This window comes from Notolepis coatsorum (genome assembly GCF_963971535.1).
Source record: "Notolepis coatsorum genome assembly, chromosome: 3".
In the NCBI taxonomy this organism is placed as follows: domain Eukaryota; kingdom Metazoa; phylum Chordata; class Actinopteri; order Aulopiformes; family Paralepididae; genus Notolepis; species Notolepis coatsorum.
In genome coordinates, this window is record NC_140167.1 from 192134784 (window position 1) to 192149338 (window position 14555).

The window sequence follows — 14555 nt, forward strand, 5'->3', positions numbered from 1 at the left end:
ATGTATCAACGTGACGTACGCACAGATATGTGCTTAACCCGTGCGTACGACCATTTCTAAGCAAAGTGTGGGATTTATCAATTCGAACGTGAACTTGACTTTGTGCTTATGTCTACGCACAGCTCTGAGCATGCTTAGCTGACGCCCAGTGGTAAAATATCATTACTACGGCATATGCGCTCCTCAGTTCATGCATTAGTTTCAACGCGGAAATAAGACACTGGCGCGTGTTCTGTATGACCCCCGTAATTCATTGTAGTTCATTGTGAAATAGCGATAGTAGTGTAATTATTGTCAAACCCTAAATAGCATTAATTTCTGAATGTAGGATGCAGGATGGTTAACGTTGCATTTGGCCGTTAAGTTGTTGGTTGATAAGGAACGCATGACTCAGGCCTAATCTTATTTAATTAAATTGTAATGTTATTAAATCTGTCATCAAAATATCACTTAAATGCAGGTGATCACGGTTATCCACTGAAGCCATGCATGGCTAGAATCGTCCCTGACCAACAACGACCCAATTGGAGCGCAGATTGAAAGAAAATCAATCAAGAGTTTCAATATACCCAGGTGTTCTGTATGACCCGTAATTAAATTAGCGACATGCGTGTAATCGTCGGCAAACCCTATAAATTACATTTGGAACATGGATTTCAGAATGTATTCAGCATGGATAACGCAGTCCTTGCATTGTTGGATGATTTGGCAATGGGCCATGGTGGGCTCCGCAGGGAGCGCGTCTTCAGGGACAGGGCAGACCTGTTTGCCGAGAGCACAGAGTGGCTCATGAGCAGGTTCCGCTTCCCCAGGGAAATCCTGCTCGACCTGTGCCAGAATCTGGGACCCGTATTGGAGCGCCAAACAAGGCGCACACATGCCATCCCCGTCCACATCCAAGTCATCTCCACCCTGGGATTCTTGGCCACTGGGACGTTTCAGCGGGAGATTGCAGATCGCTCGGGCATCTCCCAACCCTCACTCAGCAGGATCATGCCCACAGTGTTGGATGCCATCATGTCCCTAATCCCCGACTACATCAAATTCCCATACACACACGCACAGCAGGTCGAGGTCAAGAGGGCTTTCCACGCCATCGCCGGTTTCCCCAACATAATTGGAGCAATAGACTGCACACACATCAAAACACCATCACAAAATTTATTCAATTATGTTAACAGGAAGGGGTTCCACTCGGTAAATGTCCAAGTGATCTGCGATGCCCGTTTGGCACTCCTAAATGTCGTTGCCCGGTGGCCAGGAGGAACCCACGACTCGTTTGTGGTGCAGAACAGCTCTGTGGGCATTCGTCTCCAGGCTGGGGTTGTTGAAGACGGGTGGCTTATTGGTGAGTGTTACACATTTAGGCCTATATTTAATTAAATTGTAATGTTATTACTGGTATCTGTAATTAAATGATATCTCTTTTAATGCAGGGGATTGTGGCTATCCACTGAAGCCATGGCTGATGACACCACTGACCAACCCCACCACCGAACAGGAGCGCACCTATAACCGGGCGCACGCATGCACAAGAGTCACCGTGGAGCGTGCAATTGGTCTCCTGAAGGGTCGGTGGCTCTGCCTGTCTGGCACGGGGGGCACACTGCAGTACCAGCCTGAAAAGGTTTGCAACATCATTGTGGCCTGCAGTGTGCTCCATAACATGGCCATCAGGCATGGCATCCCGCTGCTAAACCCAGAAATACCTGACGACCCCATGCCAGACGTGGAACAGCCACTTCCAAACGCCACTGGAATGCAGACAAGAGCTAGGATCATAGAGCAGTTTTAAGTAAGTCTACCCCATGCACTGTAAGAACTGAGATTTGGGTTAATTGGCATTCATCCAGCTAATAATTATTTAATTATAATAATGACACCAACGCCAAAAGTGGTTACGGTCTTTATTTCTCCTTTTCAGCGATTTTCTGGAGACTGTCGCCGATGCCCGACAGGACCGCGACCAACTGGAGCAGGTACTCAGCCATAGTCTGGCGTGTGAGCCGCATCTCGTCCCTCATATCGCTCAGGAGGGTGATGGTGGTCTCCTGATTAGACATCACGGCCTCCGTAAGGACCGGGTGGACCCTCTGCCCCCTGCGCGCCGAAGGGGGTCGGCTGCAGGACGCCTCCTGCTCCTCCTGGGTGTCGACGGGATCGACGGTCAAGAGCAACTCAGCCGAGTTGCCTGTGGAATGAATAGGCAATTTAATAACGTTTTATTTATTTGCTAGAAAGGTTCGAAACCATACGGTTAAATATTGTTTCAAATAAATGAAGAGATTCTTGTCATGTTCCTCAATAAAACGTTGACGACAAAGTTATTTCTATGCCAGTCTTCTTTACTGATGTGACAATTCCTGTATGAAAGGTGCTATACAAAGGAAGTGTATATTATATTATTACCTTCCACCTGTTGGCTGGATGGCCCAGCCACATCGTAGGTGTCGGTGTCGGTGGTGCGTGGAATGCCTTCCACCGCCTCGTCCCCGATGATGCTGGCGATTCGCATGTCCAGTGGGGACAGCTCACTCTGACTCTGAATTGAATTGATTGAAAGACTGTATTAACAGGTTGCAGAATGGGTACAATACAGTACAGCTCAATACACACAATTGTTAAGGGGATGCAGACCAGATAAATACTTTTGTCTTGTTTACATCAGGGTCCCCCATTTTCAATTCATCAAAACAGATATATCATATATGATTGACATACGACATACCTGCCCCCCGCCAGTCGCACTGGCATTCTTCTTATAATCGGCCAGGTGCTTCTTAGCTGTCAGCTTTACATCAAACAATTTTTTTTATCTCCGCAACAGTTCGCTGCTGCGGGGAAATGGAATTTCTTCCTCTTGGTTGTTATGCCAAGGCTGAGGGAACCAAAAAGTACCCCCGCCTTGGCATCCACCTCTGTGATGAGGACATCCACCTCCGTCTCGGTGTAGTTGCGTTTCTTGGTTCGCTTGGCCATCTTCCAACATTCCACGCACAGGAATTTCCTCATGGTATTTGAAGGGGAGGGCCTGTTACCATATTTGGTTAATTGGGGCGGTTTTGGTATGCAAATACGTGAAAGTGTGCACGAGCCTCAGCGTAGGACCAAGGTGATATTTATCATGACAGGTGTGCGTAGGACCTGTGTACGCACGTGTGATAAATCCCGTTTTTTTTGTGCGTGCACACATTCTAAATTCTGTGCTTACGTGTGGAAATAGAACATTTTCTAAGAAAAATTGATAAATGAGGGCGGCTCTTTTGAAACAGACTTTTGAAGAAAGTTGAGACAGCAGGTATGTTTTTCCGAAGTACAATGTATCTGCTATCCTTACTGCTCCACTCCTTTTTATTCATGTTTGTTAGTTAGCAGCTAACTGTAATGTTATGTATTCTGTCTTAGCTGAGGTAATGTTAGTCAAACGTTCACACCATCGCTAAATTCCCACGGTCACCTCTGTACAGCATCACAATGACAATGGGTCTCATTCTCGAACGAAGTTACGACAAAATATTTCGTCTTAGCCAGATTTCTGCCTATTTAAGACATATTAGGGCTGGGAGTGGGAGTCCTCAAATTTTCCTGAGATCTTATTTGAGAGCAGATCTAAGAGTGCTGAGGAGCACACTTAAATATGCTCTCAGCCCACGATCAAATCTCATGATTGATTGACTAATTTAGAATGTTATTATAACTTGACAGACTGTGTTCTCATAGTGATTCCTTCATGTTAACGCTACAGGCCTCCTTGGAATTAATTACTTGATCATAATTAAAAAAATAAATATGACAATATTTGTACGATAAGAAATTACGCATTTGATGTCGGAAAAATAAATAATATGGATTAATCTGATCACAGGGCAGCTGGAATAACCATTTCTGAACCAGCTATTTTGGACAAATGTATAATTACTTTAATTATTCAGATATTCAAACACAATTATGCAATTATTGTGAAATGATTAAAAATAATAATAATTTAATGCCTTCTGTGGAATTTGCATTTCTTAGCAGCGCAGTAGCTAACATAACAACTGTGGTTAAGGCCTTTAAATAGCTGCACTCATAGGAGCCTGCATGTTGATGTAGCCTCATAAAGCTAACATTATAGCTGCACTCATAGGATGTTGATGTAGCCTCATAAAGCTGCATATGCTGCACTCATAGGAGCGTGTTGATGTAGCCTCATAAAGCTAACAAGAGTATATGTAATACTGTGGTTATGGCCTCTATAGTTAGCAGCTCATAGCTAACATAATACTGTGGTTAAGGCCTGCAGCAGCTCAGTAGCTAACATAACAACACTGTAGTTAAGGCCTTTAACCAACATCTCAGTAGCTAACATAACAACTGTGGTTAAGGCCTTTAACCGCAGCTCAGTACGCTAACATAAAAATACTGGTTACTGATTTATTATTTACATTGAAAAGATACAGAGATAATTTGTTAAAGCTGGACCAGCACACTACAACTAGGCCTAGGTTAGTAAATCCTAGGCCCCAGATTCAGATTCCTTTATTTAGCCATTTGTGTAAAACACATTGGTAATTGTTGCAGCAATACAGTGTATGCATTTCCTTTCTTTTTTCACAGAAAACAACACCAACACAGACAAGAAACGAAACAGTGCAGTGGGGGATTAATCAATAAATACAAATATATATATATAAAGTGAAGAGTGCAGGGATCCAGTACGGACTAGTGCAGTGCAGTCAGTGTCATTGTGCCAGTGTCACTTGGGGGCAGAGGGGGGGGAGGGGGGGGGGTACCGAGGGGGGGGGGGGGGGGGACCTGAGGCATTGATCAGCCTGGCGGCTGAGGGGAAGAAGCTCAGTCTGTGTCGAGCTTTCACAGCCTTTGGGATCCTCAGCCTTCTCCCAGAGGGGAGCAGGGTGAAGAGGCTGTGACCCTCTGCTAAAGCTCCAGTCCTGCACTAAAGTCGGGGATTCAGTTGGACTCAGATCTGCTGCGTTCCCCCCTACCTGGTGACAGTGTACATCTCATAAAGTAGGGATAATCCACCCTGCTACACAAACATCTCAAAACCAACTGGTCAGACTACTGCTTGACCTTACTTCTAGAACCCACCTCGCCCCTGCCCACGTGACAACCTAGGATGGCTTAGAGTAGACGACAGAGTACAGCAACTTGCAATGGGCCTGTCTACAAGATACATACACGACCAAGGTATATGTGTACATGTCAAAATACTTCCCAAAGGTCAGTGAATACCACGACCACAACACCATGGGAGCTCCACAAATCATGTTAAACCCAGTGGTTAAGGCCTGCAGCAGCTCAGTAGCTAACATAACAACACTGTAGTTAAGGCCTTTAACCAGCAGCGCAGTAGCTAACATAACAACTGTGGTTAAGGCCTTTAAATAGCTGCACTCATAGGAGCCTGCATGTTGATGTAGCCTCATAAAGCTAACATTATAGCTGCACTCATAGGATGTTGATGTAGCCTCATAAAGCTGCATATGCTGCACTCATAGGAGCGTGTTGATGTAGCCTCATGAAGCTAACAAGAGTATATGTAATACTGTGGTTATGGCCTCTATAGTTAGCAGCTCATAGCTAACATAATACTGTGGTTAAGGCCTGCAGCAGCTCAGTAGCTAACATAACAACACTGTAGTTAAGGCCTTTAACCAGCAGCTCAGTAGCTAACATAACAACTGTGGTTAAGGCCTTTAAATAGCTGCACTCATAGGAGCCTGCATGTTGATGTAGCCTCATAAAGCTAACATTATAGCTGCACTCATAGGATGTTGATGTAGCCTCATAAAGCTGTATATGCTGCACTCATAGGAGCGTGTTGATGTAGCCTCATAAAGCTAACAAGAGTATATGTAATACTGTGGTTATGGCCTCTATAGTTAGCAGCTCATAGCTAACATAATACTGTGGTTAAGGCCTGCAGCAGTTCAGTAGCTAACATAACAACACTGTAGTTAAGGCCTTTAACCAGCAGCTCAGTAGCTAACATAACAACTGTGGTTAAGGCCTTTAACCTGTGGTTAAGGCCTTTAACCGCAGCTCAGTACGCTAACATAACAATACTGGTTACTGATTTATTATTTACATTGAAAAGATACAGAGATAATTTGTTAAAGCTGGACCAGCACACTACACCTAGGCCTAGGTTAGTAAATCCTAGGCCCCAGATTCAGATTCAGATTCAGATTCCTTTATTTAGCCATTTGTGTAAAACACATTGGTAATTGTTGCAGCAATACAGTGTATGCATTTCCTTTCTTTTTTCACAGAAAACAACACCAACACAGACAAGAAACTAAACAGTGCAGTGGGGGATTAATCAATAAATACATATATATATATATAAAGTGAAGAGTGCAGGGATCCAGTACGGACTAGTGCAGTGCAGTCAGTGTCATTGTGCCAGTGTCACTTGGGGGCAGAGGGGGGAGGGGGGGGGGGTACCGAGGGGGGGGGGGGGGGGGACCTGAGGCATTGATCAGCCTAGCGGCTGAGGGGAAGAAGCTCAGTCTGTGTCGAGCTTCCACAGCCTTTGGGATCCTCAGCCTTCTCCCAGAGGGGAGCAGGGTGAAGAGGCTGTGAGCCTCTGCTAAAGCTCCACTCCTGCACTAAAGTCGGGGATTCAGTTGGACTCAGATCTGCTGCGTTCCCCCCTACCTGGTGACAGTGTACATCTCATAAAGTAGGGATAATCCACCCTGCTACACAAACATCTCAAAACAAACTGGTCAGACTACTGCTTGACCTTACTTCTAGAACCCACCTCGCCCCTGCCCACGTGACAACCTAGGATGGCTTAGAGTAGACGACAGAGTACAGCAACTTGCAATGGGCCTGTCTACAAGATACATACACGACCAAGGTATATGTGTACATGTCAAAATACTTCCCAAAGGTCAGTGAATACCACGACCACAACACCATGGGAGCTCCACAAATCATGTTAAACCCAGATTCGGCTCAAACAGGGACTAAACACGTTTCGCAATTATGCCACATCAATGTGGAACGCCCTACCCAAAGATGTAAAGGAATGTGAATCACTACCCACTTTCAAAACACTCTCAAAGAACACCTACGGGAGACTGCAATTCGAAACTGGCCCCTGTAAATGTCCTAACCCAACCCCCTCCAATGTACAGTAAAGTACCAAACATGGTTTTGTCAATATTCCAATGTACAGTTGTGCTTGTGCAGTTGTACAGTGTCCCCCACCCACCCCTCCTACCCCCCCCCACCTATAATGTACGGTTCTATGTCAAATATATACTCTATTTACTATTTTTGTATCACAAACAGTAGGCCTACTGTATTTGCAAATCTGGTATGTCATAAATGTATAGAAGTGTCTATCTGTATGTCACATGTCATGTTATGATGAATTGAAAATGGGGGTCCCTGATGTAAACAAGACGAACGTCTTTCTCTGGTCTGCATGCCCTTAACAATTGTATGTATTGAGCTGTACTGTATTGTACCCATTCTGCAATCTGTTAACAAAGTTTTCAATCAATCAATCAAAACCGTGGCCAGTCTGTGCGGAGAACCAAGGAAGAGCATGGTTGCCAGATCGGATTAACAATATCCGAACCGCCCATTATTATCAAAGGTTTGTCAGATGAAGGCAGACTCTCAAATCTGGCAACACTGATGCGTTGCATTGTGGGGGATCCCGGTTTGAAATTTTAATTGAAGCGCGACAGACAGAGCCTGCACCACGTCGTGAGCAATGTTGCATCTTCTCCTCAGGTAATTGTGCAACACTTTTATATTGTGCAACATTTTTATTATTTATAAGTAATGCGTGCCGCTGATATAAATGAGTGCTGTTTAGTCTGTGTTTTCAGTGACTACTGTAACGTTATTAGCTCGATATTATGAAACTGGCGGGATCTGTAAACTACCGGAGCTGCTAACTGGCTAACGGTATGACTAGCTAACGTTGGTACCTATACTGTACCCGGAGCTGCTAACTGGCTAACGTTATGACTATGAGAGCTAACTTTTGGTACGTACTGTACCCGGAGCTGCTAACTGGCTTCTATCCCCAGGCCATCAGGCTGCTAAACGAACAATGAATGAACACTACACAACAACAACCACCAAACGCACATAGCACACACATCCACACGCACACACTCACTTTAAGGCGAGACACTGCAGGTGAATAGTCAAATATACTTTTTTTGTTGATTTTGAGATTTTGTTATATTTTGCTTCCTAAACATGTCTTCTATGAAACTAGTGACAATAAAACGTCAATAACACACATTTAGTTGTTTATTTTACATCATTTTGCCTTATTGCATCCATAAATGTGCACATATTTAATGGGGAAGTGCCTCATTTGCATATATAAACATAAATTTCAGAAAACTTGCAATATATTTTTTCTTAGTTTATATGTACATAACAAATTGGGAAAGTTTCATAGTGATATCTATTCAAATATTTTTTGCCTATTAGGGGGTACTACACTGTACTACACTGTTTGTAGCCTGTGTGTAGTTCTGTTCAGTTCAATAACATCATTATTATTATTCAGTTATCAGGCATGTGTTTAGGTTGTCTATTACTAATGGTTTGATTAGGTATTGTGTTTGTAAATATCTGTTTAAAAAAAAAGTATGGCATTTTACAATACAGAACTTTGAAGGCGTTTTCCCAAAAATGAGTTTTAAGAGTTTTTCCTCATACTCTGAGCCAGAAATCTCCACTTCAGTAGCACAAACATACACCAAACCTTCCAGTTCTATTCATATCTATGTTCTGAAGGTATTTACAGAAGGGTTTGTTGATATCGCATTCATACCCTGATTTATATCACATTTTATTTCTAAAAACATGGCGAAATATGGAATTTTACCATAAAAATGGACTGAATGGAGTATTTTCTGATTTATGGAGTGATAAAAAGAGATATCCAAAATCCCCTCTGTAATAACCTTTGGCTCTAATATGTCAACAAAATGAAACTATAATTTTGAAAATGGCTTTATCCAATGTTCAGATTTCTGTCCTGGAATTATATGCAAATTAGTGCATATTTAAGTAGATCATGCCTCATTTACATATTTAAACATACAATTTCAGAAAACTTGTAATACAAAAAAGTCTTGTCTTAATATAAGTAATCAACTGGGGAAGTTTCATTGTGATATCTATTAGTTAATTTTTTTACCCTATTCACCTGCAGTGTCTCCCCTTAAACAAACACACTGTAGCACCCACTCCACACACTTTATAGCACACACCCACTTTAAACAAACACACTGTAGCACCCACTCCCCACACTTTATATTTATTGATGAAGGATTGCACTACAACTCGTACACCTTACTGTAAATTGTACCTAAAATTGTACCTCATCCCATTTCTGCTTTGCACTAGATAGTACTGTACAGTAGTACACTGCATAGTATTGTATATTATATGGTAACTCAGAACATTGTACATATGTCTATACCGAACACTGTGACCTCATTTTTCTTCTTCTAAATTACATGCTATATTATGTTATTTGATACTATCTTGTCTAGCACAGTCTCTGGAGCGTAACAGTAAGAAGCATTTTGTATGAAAGTATTCTGTACTTCTGTATGACAACTATTAAAGAACTTGAACGTTATGACTATGAGAGCTAACTTTTGGTACCTACTGTACCCGGAGCTGCTAACTGGCTAACGTTATGAGAGCTAACGTTGAGGTACATACTGTACCCGGAGCTGCTAACTGGCTATCATTCAGGTGGGGCTTATAGTGTGAAAAGTATGCTAACCCTACTGTCATGCACTAATAAACTAACCTACGCTGTAACACGCAACACTTTGATGAATATTGTTACTCAGCTGATAGAGTTGTAATAAAATATATAATTTCATTGTTGCAAATATACTGTTACAGTGCTGGATCTCATCAATGAGATGAACGCAGAAGACGGCTCAAGAACAACTACTTCAAGTGGTCTTAAGTGATGTATAAATTTTTTTTTATTGTGTGTGTGACTGTGTATATATATAATATATACTTTTTAATCTGGGACATCATTTCAAAGAGTCATCCTGTAATGCCCTCTCTCTTCTCTCTCTCTCTCTCTCTCTCTCTCTCTCTCTCTCTCTCTCTCTCTCTCTCTCTCTCTCTCTCTCTCTCTCTCTCTCTCTCTCTCTCTCTCTCTCTATGGGTAACGCATGTATTCCCGGTAACCTGCCCCATTTCTAAGCCATATAACCCAGGACGTTATACGAACAACATTAAAATCTTTTCTCATGTCAAGAATGATTGTTATAGATGCCAAATAATTCACCTTTAAAAAAAAACATCATGTAATGAGGGATGGCGGACCTCTAAAGTTGACCTAAGTTACCGGGAATACCAATTCACTATCTCCTCCAATTTAAGAGAGAATTAAAATGTTTTGGTTGTTTTGTAGGGATATCATCATCATGTAACATAATACCATAGTTCTCCCAGAGTTATCTCAAGAGAATTCAAATTTAGCTGAATCTGAAGGAAAAATCCGGGTATGGGATATGAGTCAACATAGTTCATGGCCTTCAATTGATAACAAACATAAAAGGCTTAATTTTCATGGCAGATGCATTATATGTTTTGGGCATGATCTTGGCACCCCAATGAACAACCAAAATGAGTTTTGTCTTTTGTGGCCAATTATTTTAGGAGATAATTACGTTTCACATATTGATCCCAGGTTACCGCGAATACCTATCCTCACAATTCCAGATAAACACTTAAATCTCCTATTTTACTAAAGATTGGTGAGATTTAATTTTTGGAAATCATAACAGCAATAATAAGGCTTAGGTGTAAACCAGAATTACTAGAATGTGTTGTGTTTTGTCTGTTAAAATGAGCAAAAACAAGGAAAGGGTATTCCCAGTAACTTAACAAACAAGTGCAAAAAATACAGTTCTAGAACAAGTATTTAAATTTTTTCTATATTCAAGAAAGTGGAAAGGAACCCAACATTTTCAATTGTCTGCACACAATCGTTGTTTTGTTATTCCAAGATGGCATTTGAACTGAATTTTGGAAAAAAACTGGTATTCCTGGTCACCTGAGTAAGGGTTCACCACCATGCCCCTAGTCAGTCTACACCAACCTGCGTCTAGTCAGTCTACACCACCACCATGCCCCTAGTCAGTCTACACCACCACCATGCCCCTAGTCAGTATACACCACCATGCCCCTTGTCAGTCTACACCACCATGTCCCTAGTCAGTCTACACCACCATGCCCCTAGTCAGTCTACACCACCATGCCCCTAGTCAGTCTACACCAACCTGCCCCTAGTCAGTCTACACCACCACCATGCCCCTAGTCAGTCTACACCAACCTGCCCCTAGTCAGTCTACACCACCATGCTCCTAGTCAGTCTACACCACCACCATGCCCCTAGTCAGTCTACACCACCACCATGCCCCTAGTCAGTCTACACCACCACCATGCCCCTAGTCAGTCTACACCACCATGCCCCTAGTCAGTCTACACCACCATGCCCCTAGTCAGTCTACACCACCACCATGCCCCTAGTCAGTCTACACCACCACTATGCCCCTAGTCAGTCTACACCATCATGCCCCTAGTCAGTCTACACCACCACCATGCCCCTAGTCAGTCTACACCACCATGCCCCTAGTCAGTCTACACCACCATGTCCCTAGTCAGTCTACACCACCATGCCCCTAGTCAGTCTACACCACCATGCCCCTAGTCAGTCTACACCAACCTGCCCCTAGTCAGATATGCTTACTTTTGGTTAGGCCTCCAAATTAAGATAATCTGGACAAACCTGTCCGATTTTCTGATTTATATGTAGACCGGTTTGAGTTTATTGTAGTGATGTTACTGTGTTTCCAAATCTCCGATATTAACTTGTTAAGTGTTTGTTTTTTACAGCTTTTCTCCGTGAGATTTTAACTACTGTGGCAACGACTAATCAAATGATAAAGGAAATGCACACCTTACTGCAAAAAAATGGTGCAGCAGCAACACTTGTCCCAGATGGCCTTCCATTTACGATATTACCACTTTCCACCCTGGATGACCCGAGAACCCTTGATGAGCGCATTGCACAGGAGGATGTTTATAAGCAAAAATTGGTAGGTGAAAATGTATATTTGAGGAATTTTGAAATTTGCTGAGACTTTTGACCTATGGCCCCCTTTTTTTGTATCTACTTTTTTTCTCCCATTCTATTTATTATTATATATTTGGTTACTTGATCATGATTAGGGCTACTTCTACGTACTAGGCCTTATGCTTTTTCTTCTTTTTTTTGCTATCATGAATATGATCAGTTTCCAATTGTCTACCTATGGTGGTAATGTTCTTATGTTGGTCCACCACTCCTGAATGAAGTGTAGAGGAAACTAAACAATTTTGTCTTTCAGATCCTTTACTTGGCGATGGCTGCGGGGTTTACTGTTAAAGAAACTGTTTGTAGGACTATGGCGAAACTAGTGACAAACCAGCTGGCCAAGAAAATTAACTGGCGTGGGGCAAATGGCAAGCAGGCCTTCGAGCCACTTGCAATTAAAGATGTTTTCCTGAGTAAGTTTTGCTTTATTATTATATGGTTTCTTAATCTTCTAAAGGAATAGTTCAACATTTTGGGTAATATGCTTATTTGCTTTCTTGACCAGAGTTGAGGAGATTGATACCATTCATGTCTGTATACTTTAAATATGAATTAGCACGGAAATGTACGTGGATTCACGTGGATCACATTTTCAGGCCAGAAAAATCACATCCTTGATTTATTTGAGCTCTGAGCAGATGTAAATCGAATGCCTTTCATCACTCTGACCGACTCTCAAAACACTTATAGTTGGATGAGTATCAAGAAAGCATTAAAAAAAAAGTTAATGGAAGTTTCTTTGTCTTTTTTTAGGGTCCGTGAGACTCAATGTGGGCACTAAAAGTGCATCTGATGCAGATGTAGAGCGCTATACTAAAAGGTGGCTTCAGCTCTCAGCAGATAGAGATGGAGGAAGGAGAGAGCGGGGCTTGAGACAAGTTCATTCTTAGTAAGTTGTGGTCTGTCTGTCTACGTTTACATACTTACTGAATGTTGAAGTCATTAAAACTACATTTTAACCACTCCACAGATTTCATGTTGGCAAACTACTGTTTGCAAGTCAGGACATCTACTTTGTGCATGACACAAATAATCTTTCCAATAATTGTTTACAGACAGATTATTTCACTTATAATAGCCTACACTATCACAATTTATTGATTTATCACAGTGAAGACTGTATTGAAAACTCCACCCTGGTGACACCAGTGTACCGCTCTGTAGAAACATCAAACTCTCAAGCATGAGGTACAGAAGCCAACCTAGACATAACCAAGAAGCAGATGGAGAAATGTCACCACCTTCATTCTCAAAATCGACTTGAGAGCGAAAGAGTCCATTAGGCCAACTGCAGCCCTTCACAGTAGGCAAGACTAGAGGAGGCGGTTACAGGTGTTGCACAATCTGGTTGCAAAGAAGAAAAGATAAGGTCCTACCATTAGTGTTTGAGCCAGGATGACTTGGGAGGGGTCCGATGACCCCCTTTACATTTTTTAGGGGGACACTGAGATATTTGATGCATTTTCTTTGTCCCTTTCCTCTCCCACCTTCCTCTTCCCTGGGAACAGTTCAATCTATACAAATAAAATGTGTTCATTCAATCAAATGGAGTGTTTATAATATATATATCATTTAGAAGATTTTCATGTTTTTTTCTTAAGGCACAATCACATCCCTAAACTAACTATCTGTCCCCTCCCCCTACTTTTCTCTATCTATCTTTCTATCTATCCAGGAGCGGGAATCAAACCGGGAACCGCCGGATAAAGACGACTGCTCTACCGACCAAACCACTGTCGTATACACATGCAAACACAGTAAATCCCCCAGCCATCCCTAAGTAAAGGATCTGAAAGACAAAATTGTTTAGTTTCCTCTACACTTCATTCAGGAGTGGTGGACCAACATAAGAACATTACCACCATAGGTAGACAACATTTTGAACTGATCATATTCATGCTTACAGTCTTCTCCAGAGAGAGACAAGAAGATGTATACCAGTCTCGTATCTGCATTGAGTAGAAATCTATCTGGCTTAGCACAATGAATGGAAGCGGACATGACTGTGTATAGCCTTCGGGAGAGGTGTTAGTTGGACAATGCCTAGGCTAACCAGTCATGCCCGCTTCCATTCATTGTGCTAAGCTAGTCTAACATGCAGCCAGATAGCTTTCTACTAGACGCACAGAGAGGAGACTGGTATCCATCTTCTTCTCTCACTCTGGAGAAGACTGTAAGCTAATTTCACAAAATGTTGGGAGTTTTAAGTGAAAGTATGGGTACCGTCTCAAAATTATACTCAAGTAAAACACACGAGTAAAAGTCTACTAAAGTTTCTACTTTTAAATGTACTTAGTTAAAAGTACAATTTTTTTTCTGACTGTCTATTCTTCTGATAGCAGTGTTTAATCAAAGATCCCCGCCTTCTATAGTCTTGCACAAGGACCAA

The 14555-nt window shown here is 42.1% G+C and overlaps 1 protein-coding gene across 1 annotated transcript; it reads left to right on the forward strand.

Annotated features, from left to right (window-relative positions):
- Positions 1–711: 711 nt before the first annotated feature.
- Positions 712–1795, forward strand: LOC311226110 (putative nuclease HARBI1; the record flags this gene model as incomplete). The annotated part of the gene is made up of 3 exons (XM_084311485.1): positions 712–1102; positions 1262–1348; positions 1437–1795. 3 exons carry the CDS (start codon positions 712–714, stop codon positions 1793–1795), a joined length of 837 nt encoding a protein of 278 aa, XP_084167611.1.
- Positions 1796–14555: the final 12760 nt, after the last annotated feature.